Source organism: Anas acuta, chromosome 2 (assembly GCF_963932015.1).
Source record: "Anas acuta chromosome 2, bAnaAcu1.1, whole genome shotgun sequence".
Classification (NCBI taxonomy): Eukaryota; Metazoa; Chordata; class Aves; order Anseriformes; family Anatidae; genus Anas; species Anas acuta.
Window position 1 is genome coordinate 114023320 of NC_088980.1, and position 15992 is coordinate 114039311.

Here is a 15992-nt window from a genome sequence, read left to right on the forward strand (position 1 = left end):
TTAATTTTATCCTCTCTCTCTCTCTTTCTCAATGTCTGTCTCTCTTTCTCTGTCTCTCTTTTTCACTTAAGAAAAATCATATTTTCTTTTCCCAGTGGCTTTTCTTTTTCCACATCCATGCAATCACAGATGCCAAACCTTAAGCATGATCACTATTCTTTCGGCCAAGGCAAACCTGCAGTTGTCAGAAGTGCCTGCAGAGATGACCCTTTACCCAGCTGAGGTAATAGATACACTCATTTTCTGCTCCTCTCCTTAATTCTGCCTTACCCAGACAAATCTTTGCTAGGGAAGAAGGCGTAAAAGTAGCAGCCTGACTTTTCCAAGTGGCAACAGAAACTCTTACCACAATTAATAAACTGAAGTTTACCAAACAACGTAATAACTACCAGGCTTAATAAACTAACAGCTTGCTTAACAAACTAAGCTGAAGTCCTGACGTTATTTTGTGTAACTCATCACTCTCTGTTCTGAATGAGCAAACATCATTTACATGAGTGAAAGCTGCAGCCAAGCTCTGGTGTTCACAACATGATGAGATGTATGAAAAAAAAGCAATCACAGATGAAGAGGGAGACGTGTTGCTAACAGGATTTGAGATTTTTTTTTTTAATTCCAGCATAGATGACATGGATCCAGATGGTGCTAAAATAAAAAAAAAAAAAAATCAAGGACAAATGCACACACAGAGCTCTAGCAGAACAAGATGGCTGGTTCTAGTTACATATTAGTAGCCTCTCAGCAGAAATGCTATCATTAAGATGTTAATCAAAATGTTCCATCAAATTGTTCAGAGATAAGATTCAAATCTGATAAAGAGCACACAACTACATTTTTCCCATGAGTATTTCACTGGAAGAGCAATAATGTTTATGTATTGTATGATTAAGCACTGCAACCTTGGGAAACAGTGAAGTTTGGTTTTGTTCTTTTAAGTTCCAGACATTCAAGTTAAACATCTTTCACATTATTTTGTCTTCACAGAAGGTGAAGTCAAAGGCAGAGATCAAGCACAGAACATTTCATCCCAATTGGAGGGAGTTTAGGAATTACGAGCAAGTGAAAATGAAAACCTGTCTGCAACCTTTTTGATACCAGCTACAGTGTGCTTGGTGTAAGTAATGAACTTGACTGGGAAAACAAAATTAAAACATGCAGTTTTAAAAAGAAATAAGGAAAATAGAGAAAGAAGGCACCAGGGATGATTTTGAAGAATTTTAACACAAAGGAGACCGATTTGTGTGTGCTCCAGCAAATTATTAGTGTGTAGGTGGGTTGATCAGTCTGAATTGGTGTGGTAATAGTTATTTTTACCCAGCTCATTCTGTTGATTCTCAGAAAGAGGAGAATACAAGGATAGCAGCCACATGGAATATGTCTGCTGCAAAGAATTCCTAATCTCCTTGCACAAAGGGAACTACTAATGCTTGACTTTAGCTCTCTCTTTTTGTAATAAACTAGAATATGAAATTGATAGAAGTGGGAAAATGAGATCATCATATATTTAATTTCTTCATAATTTCCAAATACAATCAGAGCATAATACAGATATTTTGCCATTGCTGCATCAAATGCTACAAAAGTCTCTAAGCAACCACTCTAGACTTAAGAAACAGCAATTGACAGGATGACTGTTCAGAAAAAGCAGGTTGCTTGGCAGTTGTCTTCTTTTGATACCTGACTGTCTGTGCTATTGGCAGTTTACTGATAGACTGAAAGTGCAGTCCAAGTAGACAGGAGACTTCAGCTTATATTTAAGAAAATCAAAGTTTTTTTGTTTGTTTGTTTGTTTTTAACAGATGGATAGCATCTGTGTCTTAGGGTAAGTCCCTGAGCTCTAACAGCAAAAAAAAAATGGAGAAATACCACTTCTCTGTTCTGATATCACAAGGCAGTCTGCACCTAAAGAAATGACACCTCCTGACTCCAGCCCTGCATCCTGGAACCTCGACTACCTGATATGTGTGGTGCTAGACACCTGAAATTCCTAGCTGACATAAGATAACTTGTGTCTATGATCAGTCCCTTTTCTGCATTTAGGCAGGGCAGTGCCAGCCAGAGCATTATGATTCAGTTTTCTTTACTAGTGCAAAAGCTAAACTGAGCAAGCCGATCCATCTGTGTGATGCAAATAGCACTGAAATTGGTCTGGTTTGCCTGTAACAGGAATAGGAGGCTGTGCATAATGTTTTGCACTGATATTAGGTAGCATGACTAGATATTCTGCAATGCTGAGATCCTTGAAGACGGACAAGTAGATAGAGCAACCTACCTTTGCTTTTGTGTGTGTATATGTATGCATGTTTTTTTTCCCCTCTAAACCTGAGCCACTGATTAGAAATGTATGTATTTGTATATTTATTTATTTCTAAGCTCATGCTGTAACTCCTGATAGACTCCACACTGGGGGATGAGTCACAAACACAGCTCAAAGTACAACACGGATATACTCTGCTGGCTTCAGCTGTGCTGACTGCACTGAGCCCAGAGCAGGAGGAGCAGAGAAGAGCAGAGAAGCTACCATTCCTTTAAGCTGGGGTCTCTGCTAGGGGGTTCATCACTGGGTACCAGCTGAGACCTGTACTTGAATGAGGAACAGGAGCAAGGTGGTCAACCTAGGACATCAACATCCACAGCTCAAATACATGATGGGAGCCCAGCAGTAGACTTTTACACAAGTCCTGATGGGTAGAGAGTGGAGTGTGTCTGCTTTGCATGGCTCCAGGGACACAGGCAGAGCAATTCCTTGTTAAAAATTTTAACCTGAATCATCAAAGTTTGAGAAGGATGGGAAAAAAAAGAAGTGGAATTTTATGGATCCTTAATGCTGGTGGGGTTTGGCACCATATTGGTATCTGTCATCTCATTGTTTTCATAAAGAGAAGGTTACAATAAAGATTCTGTGAATTAATCTGCTTTAGGAAAAATAAACACCCAGTCTTTCTGCAAAGGGCTGCTACCTCATGGATGGCTTTTCAACTGGCTAACATAGTATCTGAGTTGTGGTAAATGTCCATGTCATCTATAAAGGGGCCATATGTATGTCTCCAAACTAAAGCTGTTACATTAGAAATAATAAACACAGTCCTAATAACCATGTAGGCAAAGTCTCAGTAAAGCACAGAAGTCAATTCCAGAGGAGGACATTATGACACAGGCTGGTGAATCTTGTTTTTACATGTGGTGACCTCTACTGGGATATGGTAATGTCAACCAGTTAAATCACAAATCCAAGTAAAACATCAGCTCTTAAAGAAGAGTCCAGCTGAACCACTTCATTTCCCAACACATATGTGGATTTTTAATGTCTCACTTTTCTTCACAGAAAATGCCATCACTGTAATTCAGTTGTGCTACAGCTTTTGTAAGAAACAATGCTGTGTTCAGGAACTTGAGCTAGTAGTATAACTTTTCTGATATACAAAGGAATGCAATGCTGAATCTGATACAAGACTTCCTGAGTAGTTTTTCTGCACTGGAAGTGAGAAAAAAAAATGTATTTTCCTTTTGCATATTTTTAGACTTCTTTCTTTTTCACAAAAATCAGAGTCTGATTAAACCCTTAGCTCAGTTAATGCCATTAATAAAATGTCAGTCCTTTTTGGCTCTACGGAATCTGCACAGAAAATAAGTGAAAAGTGAATTGTTATTATTTGGACTTTGAGATTCAATTTCAGTTTGTGCTCTTCACTGATTCCTGTTTGAAATGAATAAGCAGACGATTAAAGTTCTTTTTTTTTTTTTTTCTTTTTTTCCATGGAAGTTCACCATTTCAGGATATACTCTATGGAATTTGTATCTTAGCATGTTGTAATGTATTGTTCTATGTATTAAGCTTTCTTCTCGTGACAGCACTAAAGCGTTTACAATTCAGGTAGTATTTATGCTACTTCATATAATTTGGATTCCAAAAAAAATCAAACAGTCTCTGCAGTCACAAATCCAGTACTTCGTGTTTGAAATGATGAAATGCTCACTGTTTATAATGCTAAGTATTTTAGCCAGGGTTGAATTTATGAACAGTCTCATTTGTGTCTTCTTAACTCCATGTAAATCTATGTGCATATCTTAATTGAAGGCACATTTGGAGAATTATTTGCATGAAAACTGCTGATGAAGACATGTCAAAATAGGAAAGTTATTTTAAGACAGCTATAGTAGGGTATCTCCCTATCCAGGATGTTTGTCAGCTCTGACAAATCTTTGTTAATTTTGTCTGACTGTTTTCATGAATCTTTGGGTTCCAACAAAAGCTAATACAACCAGCTATGAAAGCTTAAAATATAACTACTTTTCACAGAATATTAATCAGAGGACTAGAAAAGTAATGTCAGTACAGAACCATACAATTTGTTGCTTTGTATTGTGCAGTAGCATTCAGAGGAAGACTAGCTCCATATATTCCACATATTTGAACTGCTCTTGCCCAGAGTTAGGGTAAATTACACAATAAATGTTATGATCATCAACATCCATTCTGGGGAATCAAAGTAGCTGCTGACCTTTAAATGTGAACATATTCACATACCAGTCTACCAACCATCTGGTGTGACCTGACATTTCTATCACTAGCACTCCTGTCTCTTGGAGTCCCTTCCAAACTGCTGCAAGTGTGATGATCTTTGTCCATGGTGACTGCTATCTTACCCTGCAAATATCCTTGGAAAGAACAGTTTGCTTTCTCTGTCCCTTCCATTTCCAAGCCTGCTCTGTTCTCAAACCCCCACCTGAATTGCAGACCACCCATTTTAGGGGTGCTAAGGGAGCCAACAAATTCATCAGACCTAGGACCCCTCCTGCCTGGCTGCTGTGCCCAGCCAGGAGCAGTCCCAGACCCAGATGATCTCTCCATCCCAGTCCCAGGGATGCAGCTGCTCTTCCAGCTGGCAGGTCTGCCTATAGCAAGGGCAAGAGTCATAGTACATATACAGGCAGATCCCTAATGCAGCTGGCCTCACAGACTGCCACACTCACAGAGCAGTGTAGGCAGCAGCTCTTAGTCTGCCTAATATCCACGTCTGAACCCTGGACTCCCTAACCTAACCACCGGCTCACACTAAAAGTCTTTCCATATGTGCATTTCCTCCTGCTCGCCAGCTAGTCCAGCTTGAGGTTTGCTAACTAATTATACACACACAAATAAAGGCTTGAACTAAATGAGGAAATAAAGCACAGGTCTCTAGTTGCTAGCACTTAAGGTTTCTTACACCCTCACAGGCACCCCAAGCTCTCTGGTTGCTGCCACCTAGACCTACACCCATGGTTCCCATGGCCTCAGCTCCAGCGGCTGGCACTCCAACCTTTTGACACACACACACCAGTCCCTCCAATCATTGGCATTTCAGACCTCCAAGCTCTGCAGCCCACAGTCCCCCATTAACTAGCACACAGACTTCTTGCATTGCCATCCCTCCGCATGCTAGCATCCAGACTCATGTGCCCTAAGACCTGTGATCTCGCCTCCAGTTGTTGACACACAGATCTCTTTTGTATGCTGGTCTCTGCAGTTGCTGGCACCATTTTCTCACATGTATACCTCTCTGATCCATCATGATCCTCTCCTTTCCTTTGGACCCTTTTGTCCTTCCCTTAAATGTCCCATAACAAGTTTTACATAAACCCACAATAATCCACTTCTGATAGCCAATATCCCAAGAAGCCTCAAATAAACCATAATACTCATGCAAATTGTGTTTCCCCCGTCTTATCAGTTGTGATTTATAGTTCAGGTTCACATTCTTCAGGACTATGCTTGAGTAGTTCCTTTAATGGCTCATCAATCGGTGGCTGAAGAGTTCTGGGTCCTCATTATTGTCTCCTGTGTTTGTGTGTCTGTGCGGTTAATGTAGCACTTTCCTCATTACTTCTTTTTATTTATTTATTTATTTTATTTGGTAGATCAAAACCAAATGACTTCATGAAACAGATGTTCTCACACCCCCCACACTCTCTCACTGCTGACAGCTGTAGCAGAACTTAGTACTCCTGGGTGTCCCTTGATCACAGAGCCCAGTTCCCTTTTATGATGGGCAACTCTAGATGGCAAACTTGGACCTTACTGTGTAGATTCAAAGTCAGGACACAGTTTTACATGCTTCCTTCATGTTCAGATAGACTTAAAGGACAAAACAGGCATATCACACAACACATTTCTATCTTTCTCCATTGCATGGCAACAACACACAACATCAGAAGTTTCACTGGCATTAGCCCAGTATTTTATCCAGATGATGCATTATCTTCCAGACTTTACAAACCTTTATCATGATGGCTGAGATTAAAACAACACAAAGAATGATGACATAGTTGGGGTTTTTCAATGATCTTCATCTTGTGTCTTTGATGCTTGTTTGAATTATTTTCAGAAGGATGTTTTATTCTAAATAGGAAAAAAAAAAAAAAACATATCTTAAAAGACAAGTACATAGGGAAGGGAAGTATGTGTAAAATATTACTTTCAAAGCAAATGAAATAATTTTCTGGAAGACATAAATTAACAGTACAGTATCTGGCATTCCAAAGAGATAGTGTACTTCAACAGGACATCACAGGAACAATGTTAGGACAATATTCAGATTGATCTCTGGAAGGCTATTCTTCATCAATTTGCTCACAAAATTTCTCCTGGGCCCTGTAAGACCCTCTAAGATATGTCATTCTTGCTATTTCCAAGATTAAGTCACTGTTTAAACTAGGGGTCTGGATGCCTGAGACTTTAAGTAACTTCCTATTAAAACCAGCCTGAACATCATATTCACTTCTGATCCAGTCATTTTTAACATGCTCTCTTTATTTTTACCTGTTCTTAAGCCATGATTTCCATGGCTACATTGTTCCTTGTGTACAGAATGTCCATTGAATAAGGAAATTGATATTAATTTGCGTCTTTGTTTTGGCATTTGGGGTTGGTTTCTTTTACTGTTACATCCAGGTGTTTTCAGGGGAGATCTTTAGCAGAAAATGCAGTAATAGATTAAATACTAGTTCACTAAGTGAAAGACATAATTTAGTCACAAGCTGAAAATGAATACATTTGTTCACAATCTCCCACTCGATGTAGGCTCCCATCAGGGCAGTAAGATTGGTGGGGGTGGAGGAGGAGTTTTGAATTAAGTGGCTTTTTGGTGTTTGAAAAATTAGTAGCACTTAGTAGAGCTCTTTAATTCCTAAACTGGAGTCTTCAGACTTCAAAAATGTGACATACTCCAGTTTACATTTTACTGAATTTGACTGTTTACTTTTAATAAATATATATATCATCTTTGTTGAAAAGGCAAAGCACTTACTTCTTCGTCTTCTAGAGCCAGGCTCTCTGCTTTTTCCTTTCCTTTGATGTATTTCTTTTTAAGGCAAACCGCAGTTGTGATAGTGACAATAAGCATAACAACAAATACAGTTATGCTTGAAGAAACAGCAATTATAGTGTTTTCTTGAGTTGAGCCTTTCCTTTCACACTTTTCTCCCATGTACCACCAGTTGTCCCCTGCTGGACATCTAGAAAGTAAAAGAACAAATGTGTGGCTTCACTTAAAGATCGAAGGTATGAAAAGACTACCTAAAATATTGCATATCTGATGCACTGTTTCTATATCCCAAATAATACCCAGATTACATATCTGGATAGACTGTGCCCTTTCTTCAGCTTCCCACTGTTTTACAGGTCATCTCTTCTACAAGACAAAGACTGCCTTTGCTGGAAAGCCTAAGCTTCAGCCTATTTTATTTTACTTTATTTTATTTTTTATCTTTTTCAGGCTTGGCCACAGCTGATCTACAGAGCTGTTGCTACAGAATGGTCTTCTTTTGCTACCAACAGACAAGCCCTGTGGATCACTCAGTGCACTCATCTGCTTCCTTTTCCTTTAAGTTTATAGCACTTCTGCTGATAGAAAGCTCATTTTCCGCTCCATGAAATTGATACCTGTCACTAGGACCACTATATTACCACTGTAATATTTGCTTCCACCATACTAATTGCCCTCGTATCCAGATGCAATTCTGCCTTTTGGCACACTCAGCTTTTACACAAAGTCCTTCTATCTATCACTCAGTCAGTTAAGAAAACCTTTATAGGTAGTAGTTGAATAAACTCCAAGGGAAACGGGTCCAGAAGCTTTACACTGCTCTTATCCCATCAGGTCACATCTACCACCCTCCAGGAAATCTCATCCTCCTGATTCCTCTTATGATCTTTGCCTTCTTAAGTCTCATCTCACCTTATGCAGCAATTCGAACTTGCAAGATAAATGGGGTCAAGACCACAGGACAGGCTCTGCATCATCAGTAGTAACTGAAGCAAAATTTAGGTGCAGGAATTCTCCCTTTCTATGACTGACCCATCACATTGCCCTCTCCCTGCTCAGTACTTCTCTGTCAGTAGATGTGGTAAGTTCTGATCAGACTTTCTCATTGCCAGAAGGGGCTTATTTTCTAAGAACATGTGTGAGCTGTCTCTGCCTTCCCCTAAAGAAGGCAAGATTAACATTCTAGCAATCTTCTGGTTTTGTACTAAACACAGCCTCCAAGCCTTGAGTCCTTCACCTTACTCAGTATCACCTTCAGCTCTGAAACTTTTTATTATGAGCATGTGAGGCTCCCAGTGATGTAACTGAAAAAATATATGTGCAGTACTGCTGAATTCACACCTGAATTCACATCTTTCTAACTGTTTATTGTTCTTTATGTTATTGTTTTTCCATTGTCTGTCTAAATCATTTATTCAGAACTATATGCTCAGCCCTGAAAATGACTCCATTGGACTTTATGTGATCAGGCTTAAAGAGAGTTATTATCACACCCCCTCCAGTTTTCCAGTAGAAAACTAGAGCATAAAGTGACTGCTGGTAACACATTTCTCCAGCATGGCATGTAGGACACATAGGCACTTGAGCTTCAAACAGACCACAGATGTCAGAAAATTCTAAAATCAAGCATAACGTTCAGATTTATTTTTTTTTTGTCTTCTTGGAACAGCTTCTTGACATTTTCTCGCACTCATGACCTGTTTCTGATGTGTTGCACAAGCCCCTTTACAGAATTGTTTTTTAAAAGATTCCTAAATGGGGAGATACAACAGTGAGTCATACCAGCTCTTGTTGTTCTTGGCCTTTAGACATTTGCCTCACAGCACTCCCCCAGTCTACCTGCCTTGGCACTGCTTCACAGCATGTTGTTACTATCTTCAGCCTTAGAGTTTGTCTGAGAGCAGGAACAATGCTAATCAGCCAGGTGGGTTGCATAAATGAATCCACAGAGGATTAAATAAAAGTTGCTATTCATTTTCTTGCAGGGTAAACAAGCATTTTGGTACTCAGCTTTCAACACTGGTTTAAAAGGCAAGCAACTAGAATTGTTTAATTTGTTGTCATAATTTGCTCTACACAATATTTCTGAATAAAATTTTAAAATAAAGTTATTTTACTTACACTGCCTGAGAGATATTAAAAATACTTTCTCCTGATACAAATGTTATTTTGTTTCAAGTGCATTTATATTGAACTCCTGATTTTGCTATAGACTTCTGAGGAGAAGTGCAGTCCATTTTATAACATTGGACTAACATATCACTCAAAATAAGAAGTACATTCTAAATATAATTTACAGAAAAGTCAAACAAAGTACATCAAAATGGTCAAATGTTAGGGATAGGAATTTTGTTGCCCAAACTGGTCATAAGTCTCTTGCAGTAACAGACTTTGGATATATATATATTTTTAATTAGCTGACTGTCTTTCCTTTCATTAGGAACAAAACAAAACAACAACAACAACAAAAACTCTACTAGAAGCTTTCATTACTAAAATTGTATTTGAGTGAATAAAAACATTTACCTGCACACTGCTTTTCTATCTACAATAACGCAGACACCGTCATTTTCACATGGGTTGTCTGGACAGGAGTCTGGAGTATCTATGTCTGGCTCCTCGGGTGTTTTGGTGGTGGTAGACTTAGCTGTGGTGGTGGTGGTGGTGGTGGTGGTGGTGGGCTTGGTGGTGGTGGTGGTGGGCTTGGTGGTGGTGGTGGTGGGCTTGGTGGTAGTGGTGGTGGGCTTGGTGGTGGTGGTGGTGGTGGGCTTGGTGGTGGTGGTGGTGGTGGTGGTGGTAGGTCTAACAGTGTTGGCAGTGGAAGTATTCATGACAAAGGTTGGTGAAACACTTGGCTGAGTTGATACTAGATGTGATATATCTGCATGAGAAAACACAAGAAACAAGGCATTTACTTTATGTGTTTTTTTCTTTTTTTTTTTTGTTTGTTTTTATCCTTCTTATTTTAATTGTAAGTTCTAATAATAAAGAGCAGAGATCCTGCGAACTACCCTACATCTTCCTCTAGTATAATGGATAAAAAGTCTTAACTTTCAAGAGCATGATGTATTTTGGAAATGTCCTAATTTCTTTAATTTTTTAAACAGACAATCTCAAAGTATGCTATTCAAAATAATTGCACAGGAGTAGCATCATTTTATACACTTAGATTTCAACCTACACATGAGATAATGGATTAGAAAAAGGATGTAGCTACCCACACATTTATTTACACATGATTTGACTTTAGATACATAAGAAGCACCAAAATTGCTCTTGTGTAAAGTACATAATGTATTTATATCTACAGTACCTGTGACTAGTTAGTATGTGACACTGTGTATCTTCTGTATTATTAAGAATATCAGTTACCATCAATGTTCACATACCTTCCATTGTTAAAAGAATATAAATACCGTCTTCTTTAATAAAGTCGCGACTTCTGAGTCTCTGATGAGTTAAGAATGCACTTGTTCCACTTCCTGGACCTCTCATGAATGCAGTTCCATTGGGAAAGTAAGCTGTAGATCCCACTTTATCTGGCCTATCCCAAAAATAATTTGATGAAGATGCTGAAAAAAAGAAAAAAAAAAAAAGGGAAAAAAAAAAAAAGAGTGGGATCACTCTGGATTTTTTTCTCAATAGGGTTCTTTTCTTCTCAGTTAATCTCTGCTGCAAAGTAGTACTAAGTCCTCTCTCAACACTCAAGACAAACCATCCCCTATTTTGCCTGTTCTGCTCATGGATGTCATGAAGAGGGAGATGAGAATAAATTACCTGAAACTCAAGGAGTAGAAACAATGTTGGAACTGCCTACAATTTGTAGATTTTTTTGTTTGAGATTCCACATTGATGAGACACACAAGGCAATGAAGTTTTTCAGTGGGTTGGTCTGAGGTACTGAGAAAAGAGCCTGCTGGAGATGAAGCTATTGGAGTGCTGGTTGAAAACCTACTGTGTTATTTTTTCTTTTAGTCCATTTCAAGTATAGTGGGCAAGAAGATATAAAATGTATTAATTCAGTGATTCTCAAAAAAAAAAAAAAAAAAAAAAAAAAAAAAAGATGAGCATCTGCTGATGTGGATGGAGGACAGAGGGTCCTTGAACAATGCAAGTGGTCACAAACTGCTGATGTCCCAGACATTTAAGATCTTCATCAGACCTTAAATCTAAAATCTCAAAGCTGAGCATGATTGTCTAAGTATCTGACAACGAGATTGAACTGCTTGCTCCAGTAGGTCTACTGGTTAGAGAAAGGGTAAGAGTTACAAGGTTTATCTTGGGAATCTGGGGCTACAAGCAATACATAAATAAACAAGGGATAAGAGGCAGAGCACAAACAGACTGCAAATCCACAGCATCAAAAAGGGCTGAGAGCTGTGGCCATAACAGCAGAGAGCACAAGGAAAATGCAAACCATCTGTGGGGAACCTGGTGTGATCAGGGGAGGTCATTTAATCTTTCTAGTTTACCCACATTGTTTTAATGTAGAAACAGAGTGTCAGAGAATAATGAATGTCATCTATGGCTTATTATTTTTTAAATAATTCCAAGAAACAGAAATTTTAGTGCATTCCTTCCTTTATGAATATTGTAGTCAGAATTACCAGGAAACTAATTCAGGGGTGGAGGTAGTTTCTTTTGGCAAAATCCTTATATTGATGCAGAAAGTCATTTTGGCTTAAATTCAATCTTTATCCAGTGCCGAATATGTGGTTTTAATTTAATATCTCTCTTTATAGAGTTTCCTAACATTTCTCAGAGCTACACCTTTACCTAAACTGCCTCCTTCCCAAGTTATTGTGGGCAATTGCTCCTTATCTTGTCACACCTCAACCAAGTGCAGATTATGTAATATGAATCAGTACTTTGTCCATCTGGTTTCTGGATTTGCGCTGACACCAGTTCCTTTTGCAAGGAGGGAGATGATGTGTTTAATGGCTAAACTTTCATCTGCTATCAACTGTGCATATTGTTAATGCAATATTTTTCTCTTCAAGCCTTCTGGAAGACTTGCATTATCATTAAAGCAGATACAAATGCATCTTCACAGAGCATATGAAAAAACTGTTAGGCTTGGATGCCCCACGTCTTTCTTATGTGAATCTACTTCAAAACCGAGGGTCCCAGCTTAACCTACTTACATGTTCAAATTTTTCTTGCCTGTGGATCAATTGTATTGCTGCTGCAAGGAAATGACCCATTCCAGAAGCTAAAAAAGCTGAACTAATTTACACAAAGAGAAAATTTGACTCCTTGTCTTTTGGCTGTGTTTTAAATGTATTGGATAGAACATCTGAATTCAACTAACCTGTTAATTTCTGAGGGTCTGTTGTTATACTTCTTTGGTTTGACATCCGTTTACGAATATCAGGATGCTGGTCAAGCAGAATCATGGTACCTTGTTGCCATGCACAGGGCCATTGCAACTGATCATCATTTGCTCCAGAAATCAAATGCAAGTAGATTGCTAAATTAAATGGGCTATCAGCGGTACCATTTACATACAAGCCGACCTGAAAAGCATATCCTTTACTAGAGTAAAAAGGTGGACTGTATATTCGTCCTGCTGTCCCTGCAGGACTCGTGTTGAGGAGATGAGTGAAATTTCTGATATGCCAGACGTGGTGAGGACACTGTGTTTCTGACAAGTTGATGTCATCAATAGAGAGGCCTCCGTTTGACAAGCCAGTTCCTCTCACACCTTCAAACACCACCCGGAATTTACTTGTGACATTCAAAGAAACGTGATGGAGCTGCCAGTAATTTGCAGGTGCACCTGAAAAACAAGAGTAGGGATTTCTAAGTAAGCGGTACAAACACTGTATGGGTCCAGATAGCCTATCGCAATGCTATGTATGAATTCCTCAGTTCCACTGGTGCTGAAGTGATGAAACATTTTTCTTCTAGATGTTACTTTTTTCAGTGCAAGAATGTATTCTTTCGATTCATTTTTTCACCAGATTTATTATGCATAGCAGCTCTTTAATTAGAGTGAAAACAATGGTAATGTCTTCAGACTTTTTTTTCTTTTATATTATTAAAAAGCATTACATTAAATTAGTCCAAATGTTGTGATAATTAAATTTACAAAGTGTCACCTGTAGTATTGTAAAGAAAAAAATCAGAGCCAAATATATTTAAATAAATGAATAACAACAGATATCAATCAATCAAAAAAAAAAAAAAAAGCTGCAGAGGATTCTTGGTACCTAGAACTGCAAGATTTGTTCATTACTTTTTTTTTTTTTTTTTTTTTTAATATTTAAATAGCTTGCTGGAAATTTGCCTCTGCAGAATCAGTATTCACCCATCAAATGATATTAAGTTCAAATTAGAGCCAGGCAATTGTAAAACCTACTTCATGTGATAAAACCTCAGTGTAAATCTGATGCTGTGTCCAGAAGTACCTGCACTAGTAAATCCCACTTGACTGCAAGACCAGTTTGCACAGCAGCAAAGACTTCTGCACACAGGCCTTTTAAGGCAAGTGAAAGAAATGAAAGTAGGACATCCTTTGTTAATAGTACGTGCAGCAAAATAATTTCTTTTGCTGGCTGGTTTCTGTTCACCTGAATGGAAGGTGAGGCTTTCAGCTACATTTCTGGACTAGGCAGTGCCAATCCCAAGTACAGAACTCATACTTCACTTTCCTAACACTTCTAAACACAATATAATTAATCTCCTATATGAATCTCATTTTTTTTTTTTGCTGTTTTTCATTATTGTTGTTTTAATTAGGAGGAGAAAAAATAAACCCAGAAATAAGAACAAAACACCCTGCTATTTTCCATCACATTTTCTTCTGCACTAAGTAACACCTATTTGAAGTGCATGGATTATATGCACGACTGGTGTTTCTGACTCATGTTCAATGAGCAAAACAGCTAGTGCACTGTAAAATGTCCTGCCCCCACTGCCTGCCCTGCTCCTGGCTGAAGGCAACCAAAGCTGCTGCAGAACAGCAAAAACTGTTTGGGGTTTGTAAACCAGTATGAGTAGTAGCTGAGCCTAAAGGCACAGAAAGAGGCAGAAGAAGCAGACTTTATATCTACTGTGTAAAAGAGTTCCCCAAGACCTGTGTGTAACTAACAGACTGAATTAGTTGTAGCTGCAGTGGAGATCAAATAATAGTGAAATATAAGAGAATATGGTTTAATCAAAAGGTGACTTTGGATTAAGTTTAAGGACCTCTTATCCATTAACTGACATCTGTTGCTCATTTTGCAGACCATAGGCTCCTAAAACTTCAAGAACTTGATTTTCTTCAAAATACAGTTAAAATCATGGTCTGCCACCCAAGGAGGTGGTAGACTTGCTATCCCTGGAAGTATTTAAGAGACTTGGATATGGTGCTTAAGGACATGCTTTAGTGGTAGACTTGGTAGTGCTAGGTGATGGTTGGACTTGATGATCTTATGGATCTTTTCCAACTAAAATGATACTATGATTCTGTATTTCAGATAAGTCACTCCAAACTGTGCTTTAAAAGTAAGCTGAATTTTACTTTTTTTTTTTTACTTTTTTTTTTTTTTTACTTTTTTTTTTTTTTAATCTTTGTATGTTAGGTATTCCAGGGCACTTACACTTTCCATTTCTTTATTACTTCTTTCTTATTCATTGCAATTTAGTCTAATGACCAACTTCATCTGTTGCTATTGATACCAGCAATTCTATAACAGTCAAAATGACTGCTCATGGAATTTTAGCTATTTTGGTGAGAAAACTATCTTCATAATGCAAGAGTTTGTAATTTGTTGTAATTGATTATATTATAGGAAAATGGTTGACTGAGGATCCATCAAGTATAATTTCACCAGCAGAGATTCAATTACGTAGTCAGAGAAGAAGCAAAAGAATAAAACTAGATGAGTCACTTTGATACAATATTTTCTCCCAAACTTTGAAAAGGATACCGAGTATAGATTAAACCAAAATGAAACTTTATTCCATACCTTTTATCTGTTCAATGAATCTCAAAGTACCATTTGGATCGGCTGAAGAATACTCCCTGACCCAGACACGGAGCAGATCGCTTTCATTTCCACTGTTATAGAAATAGAATTGCAAGCACTGAAAGCCTCTTTTGGGATACAGAATCCGGCTCTCCAGGAAAGCTGTGCTTCCCTGTGTGACAGCACTGGTATTGAAATGCATGAAGTAGCCCGAACCTGTCAAAATTAAATGAGAAATGAATGGTAGAGAGGAGTGAAAACAAAATTTTCCTTGGTACACATGTATTGTAAACATCATATTGTAACAATGCTACAAGACAGTAAAGTTAGGGTTATGGTAAGCTAGATCCTGTACAAATCTTCTGACCAAGGGCTGTTACTTGTTCATGTTCTTCGGAGGCAGAACTGTTCTTCGAACTTTTTTTTTTTGGTCTGTCTCTAGAAATTTGTACTCAAAACTTGGGTGCTCTCATTTAACTGTTCACCCAGAGCCAGTGATTCACAGTTGATGTTCTCTCTGGAGGACTGGTTTAAGCTCCTAACTCACAGTTTTCTTTGACAAGTTAGGAAATAACTGGTACATTCTTTTCAGCCCCGAGCAGAGCAGGCTGAGGGGAGGCCTCATGGCGGCCTGCAGCTCCCTAATGAGAGGAGCGGAGGGGCAGGCGCTGAGCTCTGCTCTCTGGGGACAGCGACAGGACCCGAGGGGACGGCATGGAGCTGGGACAGGGGA

At 38.5% G+C, this 15992-nt stretch overlaps 1 protein-coding gene across 3 annotated transcripts in view; it reads right to left on the reverse strand.

Annotated features, from left to right (window-relative positions):
- Nucleotides 1-3728: 3728 nt before the first annotated feature.
- The window catches only part of MEP1B (meprin A subunit beta), a 29514-nt gene continuing 17250 nt past the window's right edge, over nucleotides 3729-15992 (reverse strand). Inside the window, exons 10-16 of one of the 3 annotated variants that reach the window (XM_068671796.1) lie at nucleotides 15260-15475; nucleotides 12616-13083; nucleotides 10694-10876; nucleotides 10078-10185; nucleotides 9831-9987; nucleotides 7287-7494; nucleotides 3729-6379 (exon numbers count right to left, since the gene is read on the reverse strand). In XM_068671796.1, coding sequence (XP_068527897.1) covers nucleotides 6362-6379; nucleotides 7287-7494; nucleotides 9831-9987; nucleotides 10078-10185; nucleotides 10694-10876; nucleotides 12616-13083; nucleotides 15260-15475 — 1358 coding nt within the window. In that variant the 3' untranslated portion in view covers nucleotides 3729-6361. Of the gene's footprint in view, nucleotides 6380-7286; nucleotides 7495-9830; nucleotides 10186-10693; nucleotides 10877-12615; nucleotides 13084-15259; nucleotides 15476-15992 lie in introns of all 3 variants that reach the window. The other 2 variants (XM_068671795.1, XM_068671794.1) reach the window with 2 other exon arrangements.